General features: G+C 40.5%; 2 protein-coding genes, 1 long non-coding RNA gene and 1 pseudogene across 3 annotated transcripts; 1 reads left to right on the top strand and 3 right to left on the bottom strand.

Annotated features, from left to right (window-relative positions):
- Positions 1 to 11: 11 nt before the first annotated feature.
- Positions 12 to 8,411, bottom strand: LOC110654122 (G-type lectin S-receptor-like serine/threonine-protein kinase LECRK2). The gene is made up of 2 exons (XM_058142153.1): positions 7,674 to 8,411; positions 12 to 1,642 (listed from the first exon to the last, which is right to left on the bottom strand). The coding sequence occupies exons 1-2, from the start codon at positions 8,409 to 8,411 to the stop codon at positions 53 to 55; spliced, it is 2,328 nt and encodes a 775-aa protein (XP_057998136.1). The 3' UTR covers positions 12 to 52.
- A 94-nt stretch (positions 8,412 to 8,505) lies between these two features.
- Positions 8,506 to 12,306, top strand: LOC131177205 (uncharacterized). The gene is made up of 2 exons (XR_009146822.1): positions 8,506 to 8,610; positions 11,871 to 12,306. It is a non-coding gene; the product is annotated as an uncharacterized LOC131177205 (long non-coding RNA).
- A 1,757-nt stretch (positions 12,307 to 14,063) lies between these two features.
- On the bottom strand, positions 14,064 to 16,739 carry LOC110654125 (G-type lectin S-receptor-like serine/threonine-protein kinase LECRK3). The gene has a single exon (XM_021810012.2). The coding sequence runs from the start codon at positions 16,599 to 16,601 to the stop codon at positions 14,253 to 14,255; it is 2,349 nt and encodes a 782-aa protein (XP_021665704.2). The 5' UTR covers positions 16,602 to 16,739; the 3' UTR covers positions 14,064 to 14,252.
- A 3,432-nt stretch (positions 16,740 to 20,171) lies between these two features.
- On the bottom strand, positions 20,172 to 22,828 carry LOC131177204 (G-type lectin S-receptor-like serine/threonine-protein kinase LECRK4; annotated as a pseudogene).
- Positions 22,829 to 25,444: the final 2,616 nt, after the last annotated feature.

Here is a 25,444-nt window from a genome sequence, read left to right as displayed (position 1 = left end):
CAAAGGCCACATCAATGTAACTATGCTGTAATTCTTTATTTTAAATTTATTTTTAAGACAATGACAGATCATGAGCAAGTGGTGGAACTCCTACTTCTGCTGTGCCTTCCAACATCTGTGTTACCTTCTTCATGGTTGGTCGGAGGATGGGGTCAGGATGAACACACCATAATCCTACCATTGCCAGTCTCTCAAACCTTCTGAAATCTTCCAGTACTTCAGGCTCATTATTAACCACCAAATTTAGCCTCCCCATTCTAACACATTTCAGCACCCAATCTGTTAACACTAGGTCATCCTCTTCCGTCTCTTCCTCGATTCTATTCAGCTCTATGTGCCTTCTGCAGCAAATTATTTCCAGCAGCATCACTCCAAAACTGTAGACATCTACTTTGGCTGTTATCGGAGCATGCTTGAGCCATTCTGGCGCCATGTAACCCATTGTTCCCCTCATATCGGTACTTGTTCTTGTTTGATCCTTCATTAGCAGCTTTGCTAGGCCAAAGTCTGCAATTTTGGGCGTGTAATGTTCGTCAAGTAGCACATTCTGCGGCTTAATGTCACAGTGGATGATTTGGGTATCACATTCCTCGTTCAAATATAATAAGCCTCTCGCAATTTGTAGCACTATGGTTGCCCTGTGATCCCAGCTTGGTTTCTCCTCTTCTCGAAATAGGAAACCAGATAGTGGCCCATTTTTCATTAACTCATAGACCAGAAGACGGTGGCTTCGCTCGTTGCAGAAGCCCACCAGCTTAACCAGATGCTTGTGATGGGTTTGGCCAATTACCTTCACTTCTGTCAAAAATTCCTTCTCACCCCGTTCGATCACGTTGTCCAACTGCTTCACTGCGATATCAATTTCTTTATCCTCGAAACCAAGAGTGCCACTGTAAACAGTGCCAAAAGATCCTTTTCCTATCCTGTTACTGAACCCATCTGTTGCTTCATACAGTTCCTGGAATGTAAATGCTCTCAAGTTAAAATCCGATGCGTATGGAACTGATGGAGGTTTTCTGGATTTGAATCTTTTGGTTATAGGGTGGTAATAGAGCGCAAACGCTGCGAAAAACAGGACAAGCACGCTGGTTACTGAAAGGCACACTATAAGAACAGTACGGGAATCTTTTTCTCCATCCTCTGGAATATTATTAGTCCCAACAGGAACCTTGATGAGGGCTACTACCCCAATAGTAGCAGGGTTACTCTTCCTCGCAGTAAAGAAAGGAATCCTTAACTTGCGACAAACAGATCCGCTCACATTGAATGTAGCAGCCATGCAGTAGCAATCATTCTGAACTGCCTTGGTACAATTGGCCAGGTCTATATTTCTTATCTCTGCCAAATCTGCCGTAAAATCATTTGGGATATCGGCGTCTTCAATCTGATCTACTGTGTAAGTCACCTGCGATCGAGTGTTGTTGCTGCACTGTTCCGGTGGGATGTCAGGAAAGCAACCTTTGGAGGGGATATTTGGATCCAATAAAGAATAACCTCCAAGGCAGCTACAAGTTACTGTTTGTGTTTGATTATTATCGGTAGTGCAGTATCCATACACACCACATATGCCATTCACAGTGCATGGTTGAGTGATTGCTCTCCACACGCTTATCCACTGGCTTCCATTAACTTTGGGATGGATGTCGACACCATATTTTGGCCGAACCCTAGAATCAATAAAAATTCTTCTTTGAACAGCTAATCACGTTTCCGATCCCTCTTTGATAGGCGGTCACATTTCCGATCTCTCCTCACAAAGAATTGAATCAATGCTAAGTCCTCACATTCATTAAAGCCTCGCCGATCTCTCAAATCATTTACCGACCTCCCAAACCCGTTGTCGAATTTCCGGACCTGTCAAGTATATTCCTGATCTCTGTTGATAAATAAAATGAACTGACACTAGATCTTTTCCTACCAGTTTTATTGCTGACCTCCTTTCCGAAGGTTTAAGAGCTAAAGTTTTGGTTCGATTTAATGAGGATTCGATCTTAAGTGTTCGAGTTAAATTTTCAATCAAGTTCCGTTCAAAGATTTCTTCCCTACCGATCTCATGCTTAAAGTGCTTTCCGATCTCTCATACTTAGATTAATAATCACATTTAGTTTTTGTTTCTTTGTGCTCATACAATCAAATACTCGGACAAACAATGGTTTAAAATTTTCCGATCACAATCATTCATTGAACAAAGAGGCATTCCATTTCATATCATAATCTGTACAGTTATTGGTGAGGATCACCCCACTGATCTACATTTGGATCACTCTCCTCTCTCCCTCACCTTGACTTCCTCCTCACTATCTTCGCAGTCGCCCTCGGGAGCCGGTCATCCATCCAGAGAAGTCCTCTTGAGGTAGCGCTTTTGGAGTTCGGCCAAGAGATCCTTGTGAGCATTCACATAGACTCCGGCTATTCCTGACACCATCTCTTCATCTTTTTCCTTAAGCTCTTTGTCTTTCTCTGTAAGCTCCTTATCCTTCGCGTTAAGCTCCTCTATAAGTTGAGCGACTGAGCGGCTTCGTTGGCACGAAGTGCACGGACTTCTCGAGAGCCCGTTCTCTTCGGCGGATCACGAGACTTTTCGGCCAGCTGGTCTTCTTGGGACTTCGCCCGTCCCTCGACTTGAGATATATACTCCCGAGCGGATGAGTGTTGGGATCGGAGGGAAGCCAAGTCCTGATTTTTCTTCCCGACCTCCTTACCCAGACGCTGAATCTTTTCCCGAACCATGGTCGGTTCACGGACACTCCACATTCAAGCTCATGGTTCGAGTCAAGATATCATCGAGACCATTCCGGATAGCTGTCGATCCTCTTGAAAGAAGATGGTAGATCCAGGACTTTGGCAAAATCGGGGTTCTCCCTAACGATCGGTTATTCTTCAAGCGATCGATCGATTTGAGCGCCATGAGAAGAGGTCCTCCCGAAGCTTGAGTAGGCTCCCTTCCGTGCTTGGAATAAGCGAGAGAGGCGGGGTCGCTCTTCCGATCTAGGAGGAGATCCGACTTCGGTGGTGGGCGGACCAAGGTTGAGGTGGGTCTCTTTGTATCTCCCTGTGTTCGTGGCCGGGTGTTTGAAGACGTTCAACGCTTCATCTCCTTTATCTTCCGGAGATCTCTCTTTCCTTCTTCCGCTTCCTAGAACCCTCACCACCCGCCATACACCGCACGTAAAAGAGGTTAGTGAGATCGCTAAGGTCCCGAGAACCGAGATATAGAAAATACCAATGCCGAGGTCGAGAGCGGAAGTTCGCGATCTTGGCGGTGATCGATTGCATGGTCCAATGGTGCGATTCGGCCACCGCATTTGGACAGAATATTTTAGAGTGGCGGCGACTTTTCAGCTCCATCACTATTAAGCTTTCCTCTTGACTCGTGGTAATGTGCTTGGAGCGGGGCCCTGGTACCACGGCTACGAGGAAAGTCCTCAAAGCGGCTCGGATCTTTACTCCTCGGAATGAAGAACCGGTTCTTCCAATTCTTAAGGGATGAGGCGGATCGGAAAAGAGTCCGCAATGAGGCTTACTGAAAGAACCATGTTCGTCATCCTTTGGCGAGTTAGTGCATGCAGCTCGGCGAACACCTTAGCCGTAGGTCTGATTCCCTTAGCTCGGCATAGACCTCGGAAAGCTACCAAGATCCGCCACGAGTTGGGGTGAATTTGAACAATGGATGCTCGGTGAAGTTTTAGGATCTCCTTATAGAAATCGGCTAGAGGGAACCTCAGACCGGCCTTTAACTGTTCCTCGTACACCATGATCATGTCATTCTCTTCAAAAGAGTGATCGACACGAAGATCGCCATGACACTTGATCAGCTCATATGAATCAGGACAAATATTGTATTCTTGAACAAACGATTGCAGATCGGATTCTCGAAGAACCGACGGAAGCTCGTCTATAGGAAGGGTCTCTCTCCTTGAAGAAGGTGCGAGCCTCGATGGTATGACCCGCCCCCGAGTTGGAGCGGAGGCCCTGGGAGGTTCTTGTTGAACGCTTGGCCCGACTGCCTCTTCTTCAGACGATGACCACGAGAACTGAATCGAAGGAGGGCTCGCCGCTCTCTGACCTTCGGCACCGTTCATTTTCAAAAGAAACAAAGAATTTAAATTAAAAAGAGGATCAAAGCCCTTACCGGAGTCTGATCGGCGTCGGAAGAACTTGAGAAAACGAGAGAACTTCGAAGTTGTGAGCAGGGGATTGAAAATGGAATGAGAGAACAACTGGCTAACCCTTCCACCCCTATTTATACTAGTCCGAGCATTTAATGCTCGCGAGGTTCTAGGCGCATCGATTGGTGGGACTCGATACTGTTTCGACACTTCTCTCAAATATCCGAATGTTACGAGATCGGTTAATTGGAGATCGGCATAATAAGTTAAATATTTTGAATAAAGGATCGATTAAGTGTCATTCGGGTAAAGAACAGATCGGATAACCACATTAGAGATCGGAAAATAATCAATGCAAAAATAATAAGATGATAACCGACAAAATGAAGTCTTTATTTTCAAAAGATCGGATTACATCATTTGGGCGATCTCTAGGGATCGGATTACACTAACATTGGATCACATCATTTCTGTGATCTCTAGAGATCGGATTGCATTAAAAATAAAATACATCATTTGGGCGATCTCTAGGGATCGGACTACAATAAAGGTCTAACTACATCATTTAGGCGATCTCTAGAGATCTGATTACATTTTAGGATTACATCATTTGGGCGATCTCTAGAGACGGTGGAACATCCTATCTAAAAGGCCTATGTCAAAGCCTAGTCTTGTGGTGAATCAAAAGATGTGTTTGACCAGAGACCTATTGTTGGCATCGGATAGATGTGCAGCTCAGATGGGGTGACTATGACTCCCATGAAGATGAGAGACATCGTCACCGATGTTACCACCTGAAACCGACCCGCTGTCGGAACACCCAATGTGGAGGAAAGACGCTGTCGGAACACCAAATGCGATGAGAAGCCGAATGAACTCAGTTGAGCGACTCGAGATCGGTACAATCAAAGTCCGCAATACAGATCGGTCAAATCCAGTCCTCTCACCATCGTCAGTAAAGGTCATTCGATCACCGGGATCGTGAATTTTCAGTCGGTAAGTAAAGAAGTTCATCGGAAAAGATCAAAGCCACGATTATAGCGAACTTCCACCGAGCAAACGAGGGGAAAGTAAGAAAAGAAGAGAGGAAAATCGATGAAGAAAATGTCTCCGCGATGTGGGTATATATAGGGGAAATGGGCATTTATTCTTTGAGCAGAAAACGGCTTAACGCCGGAATCGAGGGACAATTAATACTTTGACCAAGACCAGACCCGAAGAAGGGAAAGGATCGGAATAGTAGATCGGAAGGTGGGAGACCAGCACGAAAGGTCGGAAAGAACATGTGAAAGAGATCAGAAAGAGGAGGGATCGGTAGGCAAAAAGAATAAGACAAATTCCAATAACCGTCTTGAGAATCGAGCCGAGGTAGTTAAGGCGTTGCAGGCGAGATCTCCACCGACGCCAAAGAATCGCCATAATCTCGACAGTGCGTGGTATGTCATGACATCCTGTACATCCCAATCTCCACCGTTGATCCCACTTGTAGACAAACCGGAACCCTTAGATCAAGAGAGAAGACAACAATACGGCGTCTTCGCTCTTAACCCTCGGATCGTTCCGGACAAGAAAATTTGGGACCGTCAGATGGAAAGAAGAATATGACAAATATTATGAAGAGTGATCTCAACCATTCATTTTGATTCTCTTTAATTCCTGAACCTCCGATCATGTCCTTCAAATCTCGACCCTCCATCTCCTCAGATAAATCCCGACCCTTCACGAAGAGCACGATTCCTATAAATACCGCATAAAAAGCTGTTCAAGGGACGGACGGACGAAAAAATAGGCGAGAGGGTTATTATAGCAAGAGGAACTCAAAGTTCATTTAGTTTGTTACTCGCTATTTAGAAGTGTTGATTAAAAGACTTTGGAAACTAGTTTTCAAGTGTTTTCTTGAAGAGATTTTGAATCTGAACTCTATATTTCCGCTTTGTTCATTATCCGATCATACTCTCACTTTCTGTCTTTTATCATCTCTGTTTTCCTTGCCCAAGATCAACTTCATATCACTCATTTCTTTAGCTAAGTACCCTCCAGTTCACGAAGAACACCACCCTCGGGCTAATCGGTCTTTGTCTCATCCTGCTTTGCCACCCTGTAACTATTTTAGTAGATCCGGCTCCTCACAGGTAAGAGTTCATACTGCTGTTTACGTTTATTTCCTGCACTTCCTTCGTTCTTCATACATCTGCAACTTTCTTCAAGATTATTTTGTACAGGAGAACCTAAGAAAAATGTTATTGTGAGAGTTCATGCTACTGTTTTATTAGGTGTCTACGTTTATTTTCCGCATTTTCCTTGCTCTTCTTACATCTGCGATTTTCTTCAAGATCATTTCCGCACAAGTAATCCTCAAAGAAAGCCACTCTCAAATCATCTTTTTAGTGATCAGTTCGTTTTATTGATCTCCGTCATTTCTGAAAGTAAGTTTTTCTAACTCCTAGCAGTATGTAAATGGTTGGGTAAACGTAGGTAGCTGCAACTTAGAGGTCTCTTTTAAAAGAGAGGACATGAGTAACACGTCAGGAAGATAGCCAAACTATTAGGTTGACGTAAACAGCCATTCGACAAAGATGTCACAAAGTGGAATAAAACCAAAATAAACGAAACGGAATAGGTCGGGCATTAATAGATATTGGTAAGATGAATACACGAAAGGTCGGTAAATCAAATCCAGTTTTCCCCATCTAGCCAAAAGGTATCGAGAAATCTTATCCCCAACCTCTTTAAATTTAAGGATCCTTATCCTTAGGTTCTTAGGACACCAAAATTCGGGAGATCGGAAAAATCCCTTTCAGGCTCCTTTCTAATTTAAAAGAGATCGGAGGAGAGTTCTTATCCGGTCTCAACTCAAAATTCTAATTTAAAAGAGATCGGAGGAGAGTTATTATCCGGTCTCAACCCAAAATTTTAATAACTATTAAATAGAGATCGGAGGAGAGTTCTTATCCGGTCTCAACTCAAAACTCTAATAAACATTAAATAGGGATCGGAGGAGAGTTCTTGTCCGGTCTCAACTCGGAACATTAATAAATAACTCTAAAGGAGATCGGAGGAGGGTTCTTATCCGGTCTCCCCTCAAAATTTTAATAAATAACTTAAAAGAGATCGGAGGAGGGTTCTTATCCGGTCTCCCCTCAAAATTTTAATAAATAACTTAAAAGAGATTGGAGGAGAGTTCTTATCCGATTCTCACACCCATTCACTAAGGTTGTCTCATTTACTTATGTATCTGGGTGATCCAAATTTAGTGAAAAATCAAATATTCCTTCTACCAAAAGGATTAACATTGCCTCCTAGGCCCTCCTAACTAATTTATAAAGGACGCAGAATTAAATCTACTTACCCTTATTAAGGGATGAGGTGGGGTGCCTAACACCTTCCCCACCCGTTTACGGACCCCGAACTTAGAATCTCTGTTTTGAAGTGGTTTCATTTTTAATTTAACTTCTCAAATGGTTTTCTTTAGTTTCCCTCAAAACTAAGGTGGCGACTCCTCACTTTTTCCCACTTCGGTGAGTGATCGTCCAGGCGACCGCAAAATCTATTGCGACAATGGATATGTTGCTGAAAATTTCCACCATCATCTATCGTTGCTCTGTGGTAATAGCTATTAATTGAAGTTGGCAAATCGCTTGTTTTCGTCATCTGGTAAATAATCGCAGTTTCATTGACGATATACATTAACGCACTGCTCTCATTGAAGACCAAACTGGCATTTTGACCCGAAGTTCCCGTGAACCAATAAGCTGGACCACCAAATCGGAAAGCTGAAAGCACCAGATTTCCATCGGCCTCCTGCATCTCCAGCTTGAATCTTCCGGTTGAGAAATCCACTGTTCCGTTGGAGTTGGAAAACAAGGATTGTATCTTCTTGAGTTCTTGGCCTGGCAGAATTGTGTCTGTTGGATTATCGAAGCTCCGCCAAATGGGCTGTGAACCTGAATTCATCAAGACGAAATCGCCGCTGTCTTGCATGGAACCTGAACTGGCAGCACCACCATCGTATATAGGAAATATGCTTCCATTGGTGTTGTCACCCCACAAATTTTCACTCCCGTAGAGGTCCAATTTTTTTCGCAAGGTGGCCTGCAGAGTGAGGTTCAGTGGGCGTAAGTCCTTGCGGGGCAAAGGGGATGGTACGCATTGTGTGGCAGGCAATGCGGGCGGAAAATGAGGTTCTTTGGCTAAACAGGCCCATCGGGTGAGTTGGAGAGCAATTCGGAAAGTGCAGGCCGAAATGAGGTTCAAGCTGCCAAGCCGGGCCCAAAACGAGGTTCGTGGCGTCCGGAGGCTCATCCGGCGTCTGCGAGCAGCCGGGAGCTACGCGGCCAAAACGAGTTTCAGGAGGCCTAGCGCGGCCCGGCGCCACCGGGCGTGTGGCAGAACTCGCGGCGAGACAGGCCCAAAACGAGGTTCAGCGGGCGAGGCGCGGGCCCGAGGCCCAGACGAGCGCGCGGGAACGGGCGCGCGCGGGAAAGGCTCGCGGGCAAATGAGGTTCAAATCGGGCGCGGAAGGCGTGAGCGCGGCGAGAGGTTCAAATCGCGCGCGGGAGCTGCGAGGCGCGCGCGGGACGCCAGGCGAGGTTCAAATCGCGCGCGGGAAGCGACGGGCGCGCGCGGGAAGCGTCGGGCGCGCGCGGGCTGGGCGCCAGCCCGCCCAAACGAGGTTCCCTCTGCGCAGCAGCCCGCCAAAATGAGGTTCTCCCGCCAGAAATCTGCAGCCCGCCCATTTTCGAATTTTGGCCGCCAAAGGGAGTTCAAGCTCGGCCAAAACACTATAAATAGGGGTTCTAAGGCAAATTTTGAGGCATAGAGAGTCCCACAAACATCCTTGTACACTTAGCCAAATTTTAGCTCACTTGTGAAGTTTTAGGCTTGTAATTGCCATTTTCGTGAGTTATAAAATTTACCTTCCTTTTGCCCAAATTCTTCCCACTTTTATCTTGTGTTTCCTTTTGTACCTACTCACTTTGGGCATATTTTTGCCACCCTTGTTAGTCTATTAAATAGACTAAGTGTGTTGGAAGGCTGACTTAGTCTTGGGGGAAGACTAAGGCCGCACGGGTTGCTTGAGTTTGGGGTTGATCAACTCTCAGTCCGTGACAAGTGGTATCAGAGCTACGGTTGCTCTAAGGGGTGATCATGTCAGATCCGAGTGAGATTGTTCCAGGTACAAGTGTTGCTCCTACGGTTGTGGAGCAAGGCAGCAGGAGAAGGAGGGGCAAGTCCAGAGATCCCAGCCGAGCCAGGGAGGAGCTTGGGGACCTTGAGACACGGCTTGCCAAGGTAGAGCTCCACTTGATCGATGGAGATGAGAAGATTGAGGAGTTAGACACCCGCATGGAGGAACTCGATAGAGGGATGGAAGAGTTCCGAGAAGAGATGCAAGGGGCCCTCAACCAAGCCATCGACAAGATAATGGGAGAAGGTGAGTCTCTCAAAATTTCCTTCTCTAATGAGGTTGCTGCTTTAAGGGAAGAAAATAGGTTCCTGCGGGAGGAACTTGATAGGGTGATGGGGAAGGTCAAGGACATGGAGGAGCAAATGTCCTTGGTCCGAATGGCTATACTGCAAGGTAGTGTTGTGGGTGCTGCCACTACCTCAATTGCTCCCACGGCTAGGGTGGAGGTACCTAAGCCAAATGCGTTCCATGGAGGAAGGAATGCAAAGGAGATTGATAATTTCCTGTGGAGTTTGGAGCAATACTTTAGGGCGCTTGGGATTACGGAGGATGCCAGAAAGATCGACCATGCCCCACTATATCTGGCAGACACCGCAATGGTCTGGTGGCGCAGGAGGCTACTAGACATTGAAAGAGGTACGTGCACTATCTCCACCTGGGATGATTTTAAGAGAGAGTTAAAGAAGCAATTTTATCCGGAGAATGCTGCACATGAGGCAAGAGCCAAGCTGAGGCGTCTATCACACAAGGGCAGTATTCGGGAGTATGTGAAGGAGTTCATGGAGACCCTGTTGGAGATCCCGGACTACCCTGATACGGAAGCTCTCTTTGCCTTCACTGATGGCCTGCAGAATTGGGCAAGGTTGGAGATCGAGCGGCGTGGAGCACGAGACTTAGCCACTGCTGTCTCCATTGCTGAGTCCCTCATAGAGCTCCATAGGCGCGAAAGGAATTCAAGTCCACGAAAGGAGAGGAACGAGGGAAGCTCCAGCCATGGCAAAGATGGAAGCTATAGACCGTACAAGCCGAAGGAAGGGCACAACAAGGTTCAGAAGGAAGACCAAGGTATGCAACGCCCTCCTCTTTCGTGCTTTCTTTGTGATGGACCCCATAGAGCCCGGGAGTGTCCGAAGAAGAGCAGACTCTCGGCATTGATTGAGGAGAGGGAGGAGGACCCTCGTCCACAAAGGGAGGCAACCATAGGCTCTTTGCAGTTATGCGCCTTGAAGGTAGAGGGGCAGAAAACTGAGAAAGCTAGCAAGGGGCTGCCTTTTGTCCAAATGAGGGTAGGAGGACAGGAGGTGCTAGCACTGATGGACACAGGGGCGTCCAACAACTTCCTGAAGGAGGAAGAAGCCAAGAGGTTGGGTATCCCATATGAGAGAGAGATGGGATGGTTGAAGGCGGTCAACTCCACACCCAACTTGGTGCATGGCGTAGCCCGAAATGTCAAGGTACGCATCGGTGACTGGAAAGGTACCTTAGACTTCTTTGTTGTGTCCATGGATGAATATCAGTGCGTGCTTGGGGTCGACTTCGTGGATCGGGTCAAGGCGATCCCAATGCTGTTTGCCAACAGCATATGTATCACAGAGGGAGGTGGTACATACATGGTTCCTGTGTTGCGGGGGAAGCCCTCACCGTCGAAGACCCTTGCAACCATGCACATGGAGGTGCAGAAGCCATCATCAACCACAACTGCTGTCGTCCAGGGGAAGGAGCAGCATGGAAAGGGAGGAGGTACTCCCAAGAGTGGATCAAAGGAGTGTAAGGAGGGAAACACTCCTAAGTTGCTAAAGGGGCATCCACCAAGGAGGAAGGTGGACTGTGCACGAGGGAAGTCAGTGGCCGGAAGTCCAGGGGATGTGGCATCGCCAAGGCAGGGGAGTCCGAGGCAAAATCGCTCACGGAGGAGCAGAGGAAGGTGCAAAGCCGAAGGGAGAGCTGGTGCACCAAGCCACAGGGACAAGGGAGGCACTGAAGCACAGTTGGAGCAAGCCCAAGGCAACAAAGTTGAGCATGGACGGAGACATGGGAGGAAGTCCAAACGACGAGGGCGTCGTTGGGATTGAGTGGGGGAGAATGTCACCCCACAAATTTTCACTCCCGTAGAGGTCCAATTTTTTTCGCAAGGTGGCCTACAGAGGGAGGTTCAGTGGGCGTAAGTCCTTGCGGGGCAAAGGGGATGGTACGCATTGTGTGGCAGGCAATGCGGGCGGAAAATGAGGTTCGTCGGCTAAACAGGCTCATCGGGTGAGCTGGGGAGCAATTTGGCAAGTGCAGGCCGAAATGAGGTTCAAGCTGCCAAGCCGGGCCCAAAATGAGGTTCACTGCGTGCTGGAGGCCTACTGGCGCCTGCGGAGCAAGCTGGGGAGCTACGCGGGCCAAAACGAGGTTCAGGAGGCCTAGCGCGGGCCCGAAGGCCAATCGGGCGTGTGGCAGCGACCTGCGGGCGAGACAGGCCCAAAACGAGGTTCACCGGGCGAGGCGCGGGCCCGAAGCCCAGAGGAGCGCGCGGGAACGGGCGCGCGGGAGTGCTGGGCGCGCGCGGGAAAGGCGCGCGGGCAAATGAGGTTCAAACTGGCGCGGGAAGGCAGGGCGCGCGCGCGGGCGAGGTTCAAATCGCGCGCGGGAGCTGCGAGGCGCGCGCGGGACGCCAGGCGAGGTTCAAATCGCGCGCGGGAAGCGACGGGCGCGCGCGGGACGCGACGGGCGCGCGCGGGCTGGGCGCCAGCCCGCCCAAACGAGGTTCCCGCCTGCGCAGCAGCCCGCCAAAATGAGGTTCTCCCGCCAGAAAACTGCAGCCCGCCCAATTTCGAATTTTGGCCGCCAAGGGGAGTTCAAGCTCGGCCAAACCACTATAAATAGGGGTCTTGAGGTGCATTTTGAGGCATAGAGAGTTCCACAAACCTCCTTGTACACTTAGCCAAATTTTAGCTCACTTGTGAAGTTTTAGGCTTGTAATTGCCATTTTCGTGAGTTATAAAATTTACCTTCCTTTTGCCCAAATTCTTCCCACTTTTATCTTGTGTTTCCTTTTGTACCTACTCACTTTGGGCATACTTTTGCCACCCTTGTTAGTCTATTAAATAGACTAAGTGTGTTGGAAGGCTGACTTAGTCTTAGGGGGAAGACTAAGGCCGCACGGGTTGCTTGAGTTTGGGGAAGATAAGCTCTCAGTCCGTGACAGTGTGCGTAGACACAAACCTGCCATCCTTAGTCAGGGTGACGTTTGATCCTGTTGGCAGCGGGATGTCACGATTTGCGGACCAAACAAGTGTTTTATTGGGTATATTAGCAAACCATATCCCAACAAGGAAGAGGCCATTTGTGAGAGGATAGAACCCAAAGGCGAAATCGGCAGAGGATGAGAGCCAAGAGGAATTGGATCCTGCTGTGAGGCTGGATCCCAAGGTTATATTTCCCTGATTTTGAGCGTTGCAGCTAAGCAAGGAGCATAATAACAAGAGTGTCAATAGTAAATTACCTGACATTGTTAAACAGGGAGTGGGAAGCAGCAAAGAAACAAGAGATTTTAATATGAAGATAAGTTTCCCCACATTAGCTATATCCGGTCCATGCACGCTATGACAGGAAGCGTCTTCCTTCCTTCTACAGGACATTGTTATTTTCCTTTACCTGTGTAAATTTGTTTTGCTTTTGGTGTGCTCGGCGAATGAGTTAAAAAAGCAAAAAGGAATATTCAAAAACAGAGCCTCCATTTATGTGCATGGCTAACTTGGCAGCGCCTTCATACCTGAACAAGTCCAAACCCTTTTTATAAATTCAAACTTATCCCAATAAAATTTAGTTGATTTTGATATTCGCTGCACAGCTATCCTATTTGAGAGTGAAGGTCCATCACAGCTTTGAACACTGACAAAATTAGGTTTATGTTGCTGACTTTTGAATTGAAATTTGCGTAGTTGAATTGTAGATGGACCCAGCCAATGATCCATTTCCACTGCAAACGATAAATTGGTCCCAAATTTAGTACGTGTAATGGGTATATAGTATTAGATGAAGAGATAGTATGGACTCATAGGTCTCATCTTTTAACAACTTTCAACAACTAAATGAATTTGTTAATGATTATTGCATTGATATTCAATTTTTCGTCTTTCTTACGTGTATCTAACATTCACCTTAGACAGCTTCATAAAAATCACAGGGTTGGTTCCTAACAAGAAACAGAGAAATTTGAAAATTGATCGTGATTGCTACTGAAATAATTATTCTAAAGTTTTTGGGCTTCAATTGCAGAATATTAAAAAAATAATAATAAAATAAAAGGCTAGACTTCTCGGCCCATAATGGAAATAAAAAAAATATTAATATTATTTATTTGTTTATCTACTTGGGCCAAGTTCTGAACTTTCGGACTACAAAGCTCGGGGAATTTTTATTTCCTGGCCTGTAAACTGTATAATTCAAAGTAAAATAAGGTACATGTCCGAGCTAAGTCCTAACTACTGTCTTTTTTATTTTTTCCAACTACTTTGGCTCTGTTGAACAGTTTTTAAGGTAGTGTTTCAGGTTTTAACTACCTGATATAAGTGTTTATACCAAGACTTATCAACACGTTCCATCATATCTAACCAAGTTTACTGGAGATGGCTTTGGTCATGATGAACAAAAAGAAGCCATTAACAGATGACCATTTTGTTCAATAGATTAGAATGAAAAGTCTTAACTTATGTAATATTTATTTAATTTTTAATTTCATTCATGAATAAGAAAGAACAGTCCTATCCAAACATAAAAGAGAAAGCAATTAAAATTATTTTATTATAAGCTTTAAATTCAAACATTCTTGAAAGGTAAGCAACTCTAATAACAAAAATAAAAATCTTATGTTGAGGAAGTTTTCTGACTTTACAATTACTATAAATAAATTACATTAATCGATAAATTCCCCTAATATTAATTTATTTATAATGAGTCTTACGACCAAACTAGGACATTTGATCATGAAGCAGAGGAGGAATTCCAACCTCCGAAGTTCCTTCCAGCATCTGTGTGACTTTCTTCATAGAAGGCCTAAGAACTGGATCTGGATGAATGCACCATATTCCCACCATTGCCATTCTCTCAAACCTCTTAAAATCACTCAATACTTCAGGATCATGCCTTACTACCATCTCTAGCCTCCCTTTCATCATACAACTTACAACCCAATCCGAGAGAACAAGATCATCCTCTTCGCTCTCTTCTTCCACCCGATTTAACTCAATGTGCCTTCTGCAGCATAAAATTTCAAGTAACATTACTCCAAAACCGTAAACATCCACTTTAGATGTCACTGGTGCATTCCTCAGCCACTCAGGTGCCAAATATCCCATTGTCCCTCTTACATTTGTGTCTGTTCTGGTTTGATCTTTGTTCAATAGCTTGGACAGACCAAAATCTGCAATCTTGGCATTGTAATTGGCATCAAGCAGAACATTTTGAGGCTTTACGTCACAATGGATTATCTGGGTCTCGCACTCTTCATGCAAGTAAAGCAAGCCTCTTGATATTCCAAGCGCCATTTCTGCCCTCAGAACCCAGCTTGGCCTTTCTCCTTCCTCAAACAGAAGATCAGATAGTGTGCCATTGGCCATTAACTCATAGACTAGAAGCCATTGATTGTTCTCTACACAATAGCCCAATAGTCTTACCAAATTCTTGTGGTATGTCCGGCCCATTATCTTGAGTTCTGTCATGAATTCCTCTTCACTTTTCTCTATTTCTTTCTCCAGCTTCTTTACTGCAACATCGATCCGCACATTCTTTAAGCTTAGAACCCCACTGTAAACTTTACCAGAGGATCCTCTTCCCAGGGTCTTACTAAACCCATTTGTTGCCTCATGCAGCTCCACGTATTTGAATTCTCGAAAGTTGACTCCTATAGTAGTATTAGAAGAGTGCCTCCTTCTGACAAATTTTCTAGTAGCTGGATGATAGTAGATGGCTGTGGCTCCGAACACGAAAGCAAGAGTGGCACTAACAATAAGACTAATCTCCAGAAAAGCTCGAAAGTTAAAATGATTTTTCTTCTCACCTTCCCGAGTGCCAGGATTGCTGCTTTTCAGTGGCACCTTGACAAATGCAGTGATTCCCTTGGTAGAAGTACTTTTTCTTGCATTTAGCAGAGGCATTCTTTTCTTATTGCATCTAGAATCAACCAAGGAAGCAGCAATGCTATAGCAATCATCCATGAGAGCCACTTTGCATCCCTCCACATCAACATTCAATACTCTATCCAGATCTGCAAAACCCTCGAATGGGAAGTCAGCATCATCAATCACCGCAATTGTGAAATTTCTCATTGAAGGGTCTGCACAATAATTCACCACAGTTTCAGGGTGACAACCTTTTGAAACGTGATTAGGATCCAATGGAATGTAACCTGGTATGCAATTACAGGTCACTGTTTCATTATCCGGAGAAGAACACATGCCATTGACACCGCATACAGCATTAACAAAGCAAGGTTCATGGATAGCCTTCCACACACTTATCCATCCACTACCGTTTGATTTATGGTAAACATATTGTTGGAAATTGCCCATATCATCAATCGTTGCTCGGTGATAGTACTCACCAATCGTGGCTGAGAAGTTTGCCGTCAAAGAGTAAATAACATCATTGGTGCTATTGACAATGTATAGGGAAGCATTAGAATCAAACACCAGACTGTCATTGCTAACCAGAGTTCCAGTGGTCCAGTATCCACGATCAGAGAAGTGAAAAGCAGAAAGCACCAAATTCCCATCATTTTGCATTTCCAACATGAAATTTCCAGTTGAGTAATCAGTAGTCCCTTTTGCATTTGAAAAGAGCTTTTGGCCATTAGTTAGAACTTGAGTAGGTAAGAGTGTATCTGTTGGCGAATCAAAGCTCTGCCAGATGACTCTGGAATTGCCATCTTTCAGCACAAAGTTGCCATTATTTTCCATGAATCCTAAACTCGCAGCTGCTCCAGTGTATACAGATTGAACACTACCATTGGAATACGTTAGGAAAAGCTGACCAGCGAAAGTTAGACGGATTGTGGATCCAGCTTCCGCAGGAGTATCGCGGTTAGCTGACCAGACTAGTGTTCTTTCTGGGATTTTGTCGAACCAAATCCCCACAAGGTAGAGATTGTTCTGCAGAGGATAGAACCCAAACGCAAATTCACCAGAGGGGGATCGCCAAGAATCATTGGTTCCAGCTGTAATATCGGTACCTAAGCTTATATTTGGCCGAATCTGGCCTTGTAATCCACAGAAGTTTAGTGCTAGTATCAGAAGATAAGGAAGAAATTTATTGACAATCATTTCTAACTTTCTTCTATGGAATTGAAAAGAAATAAACAAGTATATTACCAAAGGTTGGGTAGGAAACAATCATCAATGAATCGAAGTGAATGGAAGAAGAAATTCTACAAGGCCCCCATCTCCCATGTGATAGCCATTAATTCCTAATTTAATCTATTGTTTTGACTTGTATGTGGCTTAAGTTATAATTAACTAGTCCATCAACAAAGGTTAGATGGTGAAGGCATGGCCGCCAAACCAAATTCCAATTTGCTGACCTTTCAATCCTGACGCTTAAAGAGTCATTTCCTTATCCTTGATTTCTTCCATTTTAGACCGGCGCACGACGGAACCCAAAATTTTTCATTGGTCCAACCATATATCATAAATTAAAATATATTAAAAGTCATGAGAAATTGTCCTGTTGAAATGTATAGTGGCAATTTGAATGATAATTTTGTAAATATTTAATATTTTGAGCTCAAGAGGCTATGGTAATTTTGTAAATTTTTTATATTTTGAGGTTTAAGTGATAGAGTCAAAAAATTTCCTTTCTAAAAAACGGCACCGTGCAGTTATTGTAGGTAAAAAAAATTTTCTCACAACATATATCTCTATATGTCATGTTCCCTTTCACTAACATTCTAAACTCAAGCAATTTTTTCACTTCAACTTTATGTACTTTTTATGCTTCAACTCAATTAATTTTTTCCTTCAAACTTATGTACTTCTTATGAAAAGGTTTCTCTCCTTTAAATAACACAATGTTTTTTTTGTACGGAAAAAATTATTCGCATAAATATATATATATCTTTGTTTGTCATATTCCCTTCACTTACGTTATTTCAGACAAACGACGTCGTTTCAACTCAAAATTTGTCATTTTTAACTTTCAAACTTGAGCAATTTCTTTCTTTAAGTATATGTATTTTTTATGCTTCTCAAGCAATTTTTTTGTCTTCAAGCATATATACTTTTTATGCTTCAGTGATTCTCTTCAAACACAATTTTTTTCTTCAAGCATGTCTATCTTTTATACTTCGCAAGCAATTTTTTCTTTTCAAACACATGTACTTTTTATGTTTAAATGATTCTCTTCAAGTATATCGCACAAAACCATGAAAGGATCTTGAAGAAGTTTGCTTTAAGCACACTTGCATATACGTAAATTAGCCAATTTAGAGAGTTTTCCTGCTCTAAACTGCACCATGTGTAGTTTAAGAGGAAAAAAAATTTTTTCCTCAGTATATACATATTTATATATCATATTCCCTTTACTTACATTATCTCATAAAAACAATGTCATATTTACCCAAATTATTTTTACTGACTTTTTCTTCCATCGGTTTAAATTATTTTTACGCAATGTAATTTTATACTATGTCATTTTAAGCGTAATTGTTCCATATTTTTCTGAAGCGTGTAATTATCCTATACTCTCTAGTTACATTGTCCCATAAATTATTATTTTTACCTCAGTCATTTGCTTAAATGTTGTATTTTGGTCTTTTGTCTCCAAACTCAAATAATATTATTCTTCAAACATATATAACTTTTTATTCTTTAATAATTTTCTTCAAGCACATTCATACACGCGAACTAGTCAATATAGAAAGTTGGCATCCTTTTCGAAAGAGTTTGAAAATTCTTCTATGCTTTGGCACCGTAGTCTTCAAGTTTTTCTTTTTTTGTGAAGTATGTGTACTTTTTCAAGCGTCTTCTCTTTTTATCTTATATTTCTATGTGCATATACACGTAACTTAGCCAATATTTCTTGACGCATTCCATTTACACTTTCACAACCTGTGTAGTCATAGAATTGGTTATCTTTTAAACTGTTTCCATTCACTTTATTTTTCATTAATATTTATATAAACTATTTTCATTTACACTTTTATATATTTTTAAGCATGTCATTTTTATTTTTAAGTATTTGTACACTGTAATTTCATACTGTTTATATATTTTTAAAGCATGTAGTTTTTATTTTTGAAGGATCTTTGCACTATGTAATTATTTTTTATACTAATATAAATTATTTCTATTAACACTTCTATATATTTTTGAAGCATGTAATTTTTATTTTTAATTGATTTTTACATTATTTAATTATATTTTATACTCATATAAATTATACTATGTCATCATCCTTTTTCTCTTTTATATGCAGATTCCCATGTTTGATTGAAGCTCTTTTCTTTTCCCTTCACCCACGCTATTCTTTGAGGACAGTAATGTTTGGAGTAACCTTGCTTTACATGATATGAAGCATGGGTATTTGATTTGACATTCGATATGGGTCCTCCACCATCCTCACTTTCCTTTTTCTTCTGCTTCTTTGTTATTTCTGGTTGTCCAAGAAATCTGAAGAACTTTGATGGGTTCACCTACTATCCTAGGCTATTCTTTCAAAATATAAAATCAATTTTCATCCCTCTATGGATTAAAGGGTTTTCTATAATAGTTATCATTTTTATTCTCTATTTTTGCGTGATCTCATCACATGTTATTGCGAAATTTAACTATCTAGGTTTTGAGAGTTATAATTTCCTTTACTTCTTTTCTGTTGTACTGTGTGGTAATTATTTATGTGAATACCCACCAAATGGGTCTTGGCGATCTTTTAGGATAAATTTTAGGAGAGGAAGGAAAATAAAAGAAGGAAAATATTTTTTATTTTTCATTCTTTATTTTCTCTTCTTGTGTTTGGATGAGTGGAAAATAAAAGAGGGAAAGTAAAAGAGTTGGTACTAAAATCTAATTTTTTTTCTTTGATTTTTTAGTTTCTCTCTAATTTGGAGAGAAAATAACTAAAGGAAAATAAAATTTATTTTCCTTCCCTCCTTTATTTTCCTTCTCTTATCCAAACAATGAAAAAGTCTTTTCAAAATTATTTTCCCCTACTTATTTTCCTTCCTCTCCCTTTTCCACCTATCCAAACAAAGTGTTTGGATAAATTTTAGGAGAGGAAGGAAAATAAAAGAAGGAAAATATTTTTTATTTTTCATTCTTTATTTTCCCTCCTTGTGTTTGGATGAGTGGAAAATAAAAGAGGGAAAGTAAAAGAGTTAGTACTAAAATCTAGTTTTTTTCTTTGATTTTTTAGTTTCTCTCCAATTTGGAGAGAAAATAACTAAAGGAAAATAAAATTTATTTTCCTTCCCTCCATTATTTTCCTTCTCTTATCCAAACAATGAAAAAGTCTTTTCAAAATTATTTTCCTCTACTTATTTTCCTTCCTCTCCCTTTTCCACCTATCCAAACAAAGTGTTAGGTGACTGTTTGCATTTTATTTGAATCATCATTCATCAGATGTGTTGGAAATTTCAGGAAAGGCAATATGATCTTGCCAAAAAGTTTAAAAATTGAGAAGGTCTTCCTGTCCCCACCTCGCATAAATTGAGATTAGAACACAGTCAGAAAAATTGACCAAGTTTGGAATGAAACGGGTCGGATTTGAGAACTTTTGTCATCTCTACCAATGGCATATATAACTCAGATTTTAAATTGAGGCCATAGTTTAAAATTCCAATTACTACAAATCATATCGGGCTAACTCTTTAACAATATATATAAATAAATACAGAAATGAAAAACCAAAGGAACTTGGATAATTTTCAAGACTGCTGAATTGCAAGACTTTAATCCAGTATATGAAGATTTAACTAATGAAATGCATATCTGCCAACATAATTAAATTACAAAAAAAAGTTAAAATTAGAAAGATATAACTATGTTTTCTTCCCGTGCTAACTTCCCCACAAATAGCCCTGTTTACAATTTCCTAAACGCATGAAACGAAGACAATAGCAATGATCTTAAAACATTTGTGCATCAATCAAAGGAGGAGTACCAACTTCAATTGTTCCTTCCAACATTTGCATAACCTTTTTCAGTGATGGTCTGAGAGTTGGGTTGGGACATATGCACCATAATCCTGCCATCACCATTCTCTCGAACCTATTAAAATCCTGTAAAACATCAGGATCATGGCTGACAATGGCTTTTAGGTTATCGGTTCTCACCGAACACAGAACCCAATCAGTTAGAATCATGTCATCTCCTTCTCTTGCTTCATCAACTTGATGCAACTCTAAGTGCCTTCTGCAAAAAATAGTCTCAAGTAGCATCACACCAAAGCTGTAGACATCAACTTTAGTCGTCACAGGAGCATTCTTGAGCCATTCAGGGGCCATATATCCCATGGTTCCTCTAACATTGGTACTCGTTCGAGTCTGGTCCTTCATCAGGAGCTTTGCCAGGCCAAAATCTGCTATCTTGGCTGTATAATTGTTGTCAAGAAGAACATTCTGTGGCTTTATGTCGCAATGGATGATCTGCGTTTCACACTCTTCATGCAAATATAACAAGCCTCTTGCAATTCCAAGTACTATTTCTGCTCTTTTATCCCAACTGGGTTTTGTCTCTTCACCAAACAGAAAATTGGACAAAGTCCCATTCATCATTAGCTCATAAACCAAAAGTCGATGATTCTGCTCATTACAGAAACCCAACAGCCTAACAAGATTCCTGTGATGAGTTAGACCAATTACTTGGACTTCTGTCAGGAATTCCTTTTCGCCTTGTTCAATGATCTTCTCAAGCTGCTTCACAGCAATCTCAACCTCTTTACCCTCTATATTTAACATCCCACTGTAGACAGTACCAAAAGCACCTTTCCCAAGTTTGTTTCTGAAACCATTTGTTGCTTGGCAACTCCTGGTAGGAAAATGCCTTCAAATTTATTTCCACAGGCTTTGGACTTGGAACCTGCTTGTTACATATAAAAGGCTGAGCTAGAGGGTGATGGTAAATGGCAATGGCTGCAAAGAGCAAAGCCATTATCGAGCACAACAGAAGTCCTGCTAACAGAACAGCCCTGGATGGAGATTTACGCCTGTTATTGTCTTGAATTTCGTTCGTGTTATTTACCTTCGGAACTTTAAGAAATGCCACTATATTACTTGTAGAAGGGAAGCTTATTCTAGCATTCAACAAAGGCATTCTCTTCTTGTAACACACAGATTCGACCAAAACAGCTGCCATGGCAAAACAATCAGCCGTGATTTCACTCTTGCATTGATCAACATCTGCTGGAGCAGTCCTTGCCATATCAGCAAATTCCCCATTTGGGAAATCAGCATTATCAATCACTTCGATAGTGAAATCTGAAGTCGAAGAATTAGGAGCACAAAAGTCCATCACCACATTAGGGTAGCAACCTTTGAGGGAACATTAGGATCCCATGGTGAGTAGCCAGGCAAGCAATCACAGTTGACAGTTTTATTATCAGGTGAAGTGCAGAAGCCATACACCCCACAAATATTATACACCGTGCAAGGCTGAGCAGCAATGAAATCTGGCTCACACAACTGTCCATTTGTTGCCATTTTCTTTGTGGTAAACAAGCTGTTGGAGATTTCCGTAGTCATTGATCGTCACTCGGTGGTAGTAATCTTCAATCGGAGTAGGCACTTTTTGTGTCATTGTGGGTATGATTGAAGTACGATTTACAACATATAAAAGAGCAGTACTCTGGTTGAAAATCAAGCTCACATTTTGGTTTCCAGCAGTTAAGCTGAACCAGTAACCAGGATCAGCAAACCTATAGGCAGACATAACAACATTGCCATCCATCTGAACCTCCAACATGTACCTCCCGTCGAGTAATCCACTGTTCCATTTGCATTAGAGTAGAGCTTCTGGCCCATAACCAGGACTTGGCCTAATAAAATGGTGTCTGTAGGAAAATCAAAGCTCTGCCAGTTGATTTTTGAAGAAGAGTCTAGCAAGACAAAATTGCCATCGTCTTGCATCAAAGCAGAAATAGTGGATGTGCCATTGTATACTAGGTATTCGGTTCCATTTGAGTGTGTGAGCACAAGTTGGCCATTAGGCCTCAGATGAATGGTTGATCCAATTTTAGCTGGATCGTCACGGTTGGCTGACCAAGCTAGCGTTCTTTCTGGGATTTTATCAAACCAAATACCAACAAGAAAAAGACCACTAAGCAGAGGGTAGAAGCCGAAAGCAAAATCACCAAAGGGTGATAGCCATGAAGAATTAGTCCCAGCAGTTATGCTGGAACCCAAGGTGATTGTGTTTGTAGTCATCTGAGCAGAAGAGAGAACAAAAAGAAGAGACCAAACAAAGATCCCAAATGGAACCATTGTCATGCGAAAAAGGAACTAGTACCAGTAAGAAAGAAATAAAACGATAAAGAGGTTACATTCGGACCAGTTTTTCAAAAAAAAAAAAAAAGGCATTTTCTATTACTACCTCCTACCGCAAACATATACCGACTTCTATTTTCACATAAATTAAAAAATTATAATTAATATAATTAAATTAATAAATTTCATTTATTTTTTTAATATAGTTTCTATTCATGTTGATTTATTAAAAATTGAATAACGTACATCACTAAATTATTCTTTAAGAGCAATTAAAAAAATTATTTTTAAAATAAATTTCATACGAAGTTAAAAAAATTAAGAGTTAAGTGTTATTCATGTAAATTTTAACTCTTAATTAGAAAAAATATAAATATTATCTTAATTAAAATTACAAGAATAATAATAATTCCACATAAACCTTGTAATAAATACTCATTAAAATATATTTAAAATTTTAGTTTATATTAAATAAAAATATATTAATAAGTTAATAGGTAAATTATTATTTAAAAAAGGAAAGTGAAATCACTTAAAAACTACTCATCCAGGCAAGAGACAGCCACCAATATTCAAAGAGATGCGTGATTAGATCAGACTGACTAATTAAAAAAAAAAAAAAGTTTAAATTGGAAAATATCCCATGACTTGAGTGGTTGTGTCATCCACAAAGCATCCTTCATTTGGAAGTGAATATCCACCATGAATAAGATAACAAATGCCTCCGCGAGGAGTTGAACCAGTGGAAGACTTTACAACTCTATTATTAGAAAATTTGTCCAATAAAATTTCCATTCGTATAATGGATTAAGGTTAAATTTTACCTCTTAAAATATAAACTTATAATTTAAGAGTAATTAAATTCAATTTATTTAAAAGATATATAGCTATTTCTTTCTTTTATAATAATAAATTCTTTATTATAAAAAATTTAGTTCATAAAATTATATTATAAAATAAAAGAAATTATTAGTGTTAGGGATTAATTAATGTGAACTAAAATTAATAGCAGGAAATGTATTAAATTGAATTGGACATCAATCCTTTGTATGATAGACACTTAAGAGGAGCAAGTGCGTCCACGAATACAATTTCACTTAAGTGTTCTGTTTGAATGAAGTTTTTTCTTGGAAGTAAGTATTACTCATGAATAGAAAAATTGAAAACAAGGGAATAGTTGAATAGTCTACAGTTGGGCCCACCACATTCCGTGCCAAGAAAATTTCCGATAAATCTTGGCACGCAATGTGGTGGGCCCCACTGTAGACTATTCAACTATTCCCTTGTTTTCAATTTTGTCTATTTATGTACGCAATAAATTTCCTCTTAAATAATAATAATAATAATAATAAAAATCCTATTAGAAATTATGTTTAATGCACTCTAACAGCAGCTGCCGGTTGGTATTTGGAATTGGATCGGTTGCACTTAAGCCTTATTCATCTTCTTGAATTCCTTTAATGATCTCACAAGAGGAATATCATTTCAAAATAATAACACATTAATTTCTTTTTCTTTGTGTGGTAGCGAAATATTTATTATTTTATTTTAATAATATAATTTAATATTTATTTTTTATATTTTGAAAAAGTTAAATTACAAAATTTTATTAATGATAAAATTTTAATTAATTATGTTAAATGAAAATTTTAAATTTATATTAAAATTTTGAATTATTATGTCTATAAAAATAAATTAAATTCTTATTAACTATTTTTTAAATATTTTTTTTATAAAAATGTAACAATATAATCTCTTATGTTGTTAATAACAGATTATCTAATTTTATATTTAAAATAAAATATAAAAATATATGTTATTTAATTTAAAATTTCAAAATAAATTAATTAATAGATTAATCTTTATTATTTTTTTTAAAGTAAGTTAATTTAAATCTTTTAATATGATGCATGGTGATTTTTGAAGAATTCAAGTGATTTACTTTTGTACACCATTTTTTAATATTCAACTTATATATATATATAATTTTACTCATACTTATTAAAATCAAATTAATAGTCATTACCAAAATTTTGAATATCAAACTCAAATTCATTAGGAATATTATTTTTTAAATTCAAATCCAATTAAAAGTTATGCAAACTTGTCAATTTGAATCCCAAAAATCCGTTGGGACAGTTATCCTATTTGACAGTGAAAGTCTATTACAACTTTGAACACTGACAAAATGAGGTTTATGTTGGTGGATTTTGAATTGGAATTTGCATACTTGAAATGTAGATGGTCAACGATCCATTTCCACCGCTAACAACATAGTGGTCCAGAAAATAAATCATCAACTTTTTTCAACAAGAAATAGAATTTGTTATTGCGTTGATTTTTAATTTTTAATTTTTTTTTAATAAATTTTTAGCCTTTCTTATTTGTATCTAACATTCACATTAGACAAATCAAAGGGTTAGTTCCTAATAAATAGGTTCGTAAGGAACAAAGAAATTTGGAAATTGATCATGACTGCTATGGAAATAATTATTGTAAAGTTTTAAGTTTAAATTACAGAAAATTAAAAATGCAAAAAGAGAGGCTGAGCTTCTGGGCTCGGAATGCGAACAAAAAGTAAATATTAATGTTATTTATTTGTATATATGCTTGGGCCAAGTTCAGAACTCTCGAACTACACAGCCTATATAAAATATTTAATTGAAAGCAAAATAAAATATACGTCCGGAC

This window comes from Hevea brasiliensis, unplaced genomic scaffold, assembly GCF_030052815.1.
Source record: "Hevea brasiliensis isolate MT/VB/25A 57/8 unplaced genomic scaffold, ASM3005281v1 Scaf353, whole genome shotgun sequence".
Classification (NCBI taxonomy): domain Eukaryota; kingdom Viridiplantae; phylum Streptophyta; class Magnoliopsida; order Malpighiales; family Euphorbiaceae; genus Hevea; species Hevea brasiliensis.
Note: the sequence above shows the minus strand (reverse complement) of the source record. Positions and strands in the feature narration are given on the sequence as shown.

Bases quoted from the DNA above. Each gene is read 5' to 3' on its own strand.
- LOC110654125 (XM_021810012.2), bottom strand. From the start codon at position 16,601: ATGATTGTCAATAAATTTCTTCCTTATCTTCTGATACTAGCACTAAAC.
- LOC110654122 (XM_058142153.1), bottom strand. From the start codon at position 8,411: ATGAGCCTCCGGACGCCACGAACCTCGTTTTGGGCCCGGCTTGGCAGC. The intron at 1,643-7,673 runs ATCCATTGTCGC...TATGGTGTCGAC, and splicing joins GTGGAAATTTTCAGCAACAT to ATCCATCCCAAAGTTAATGG.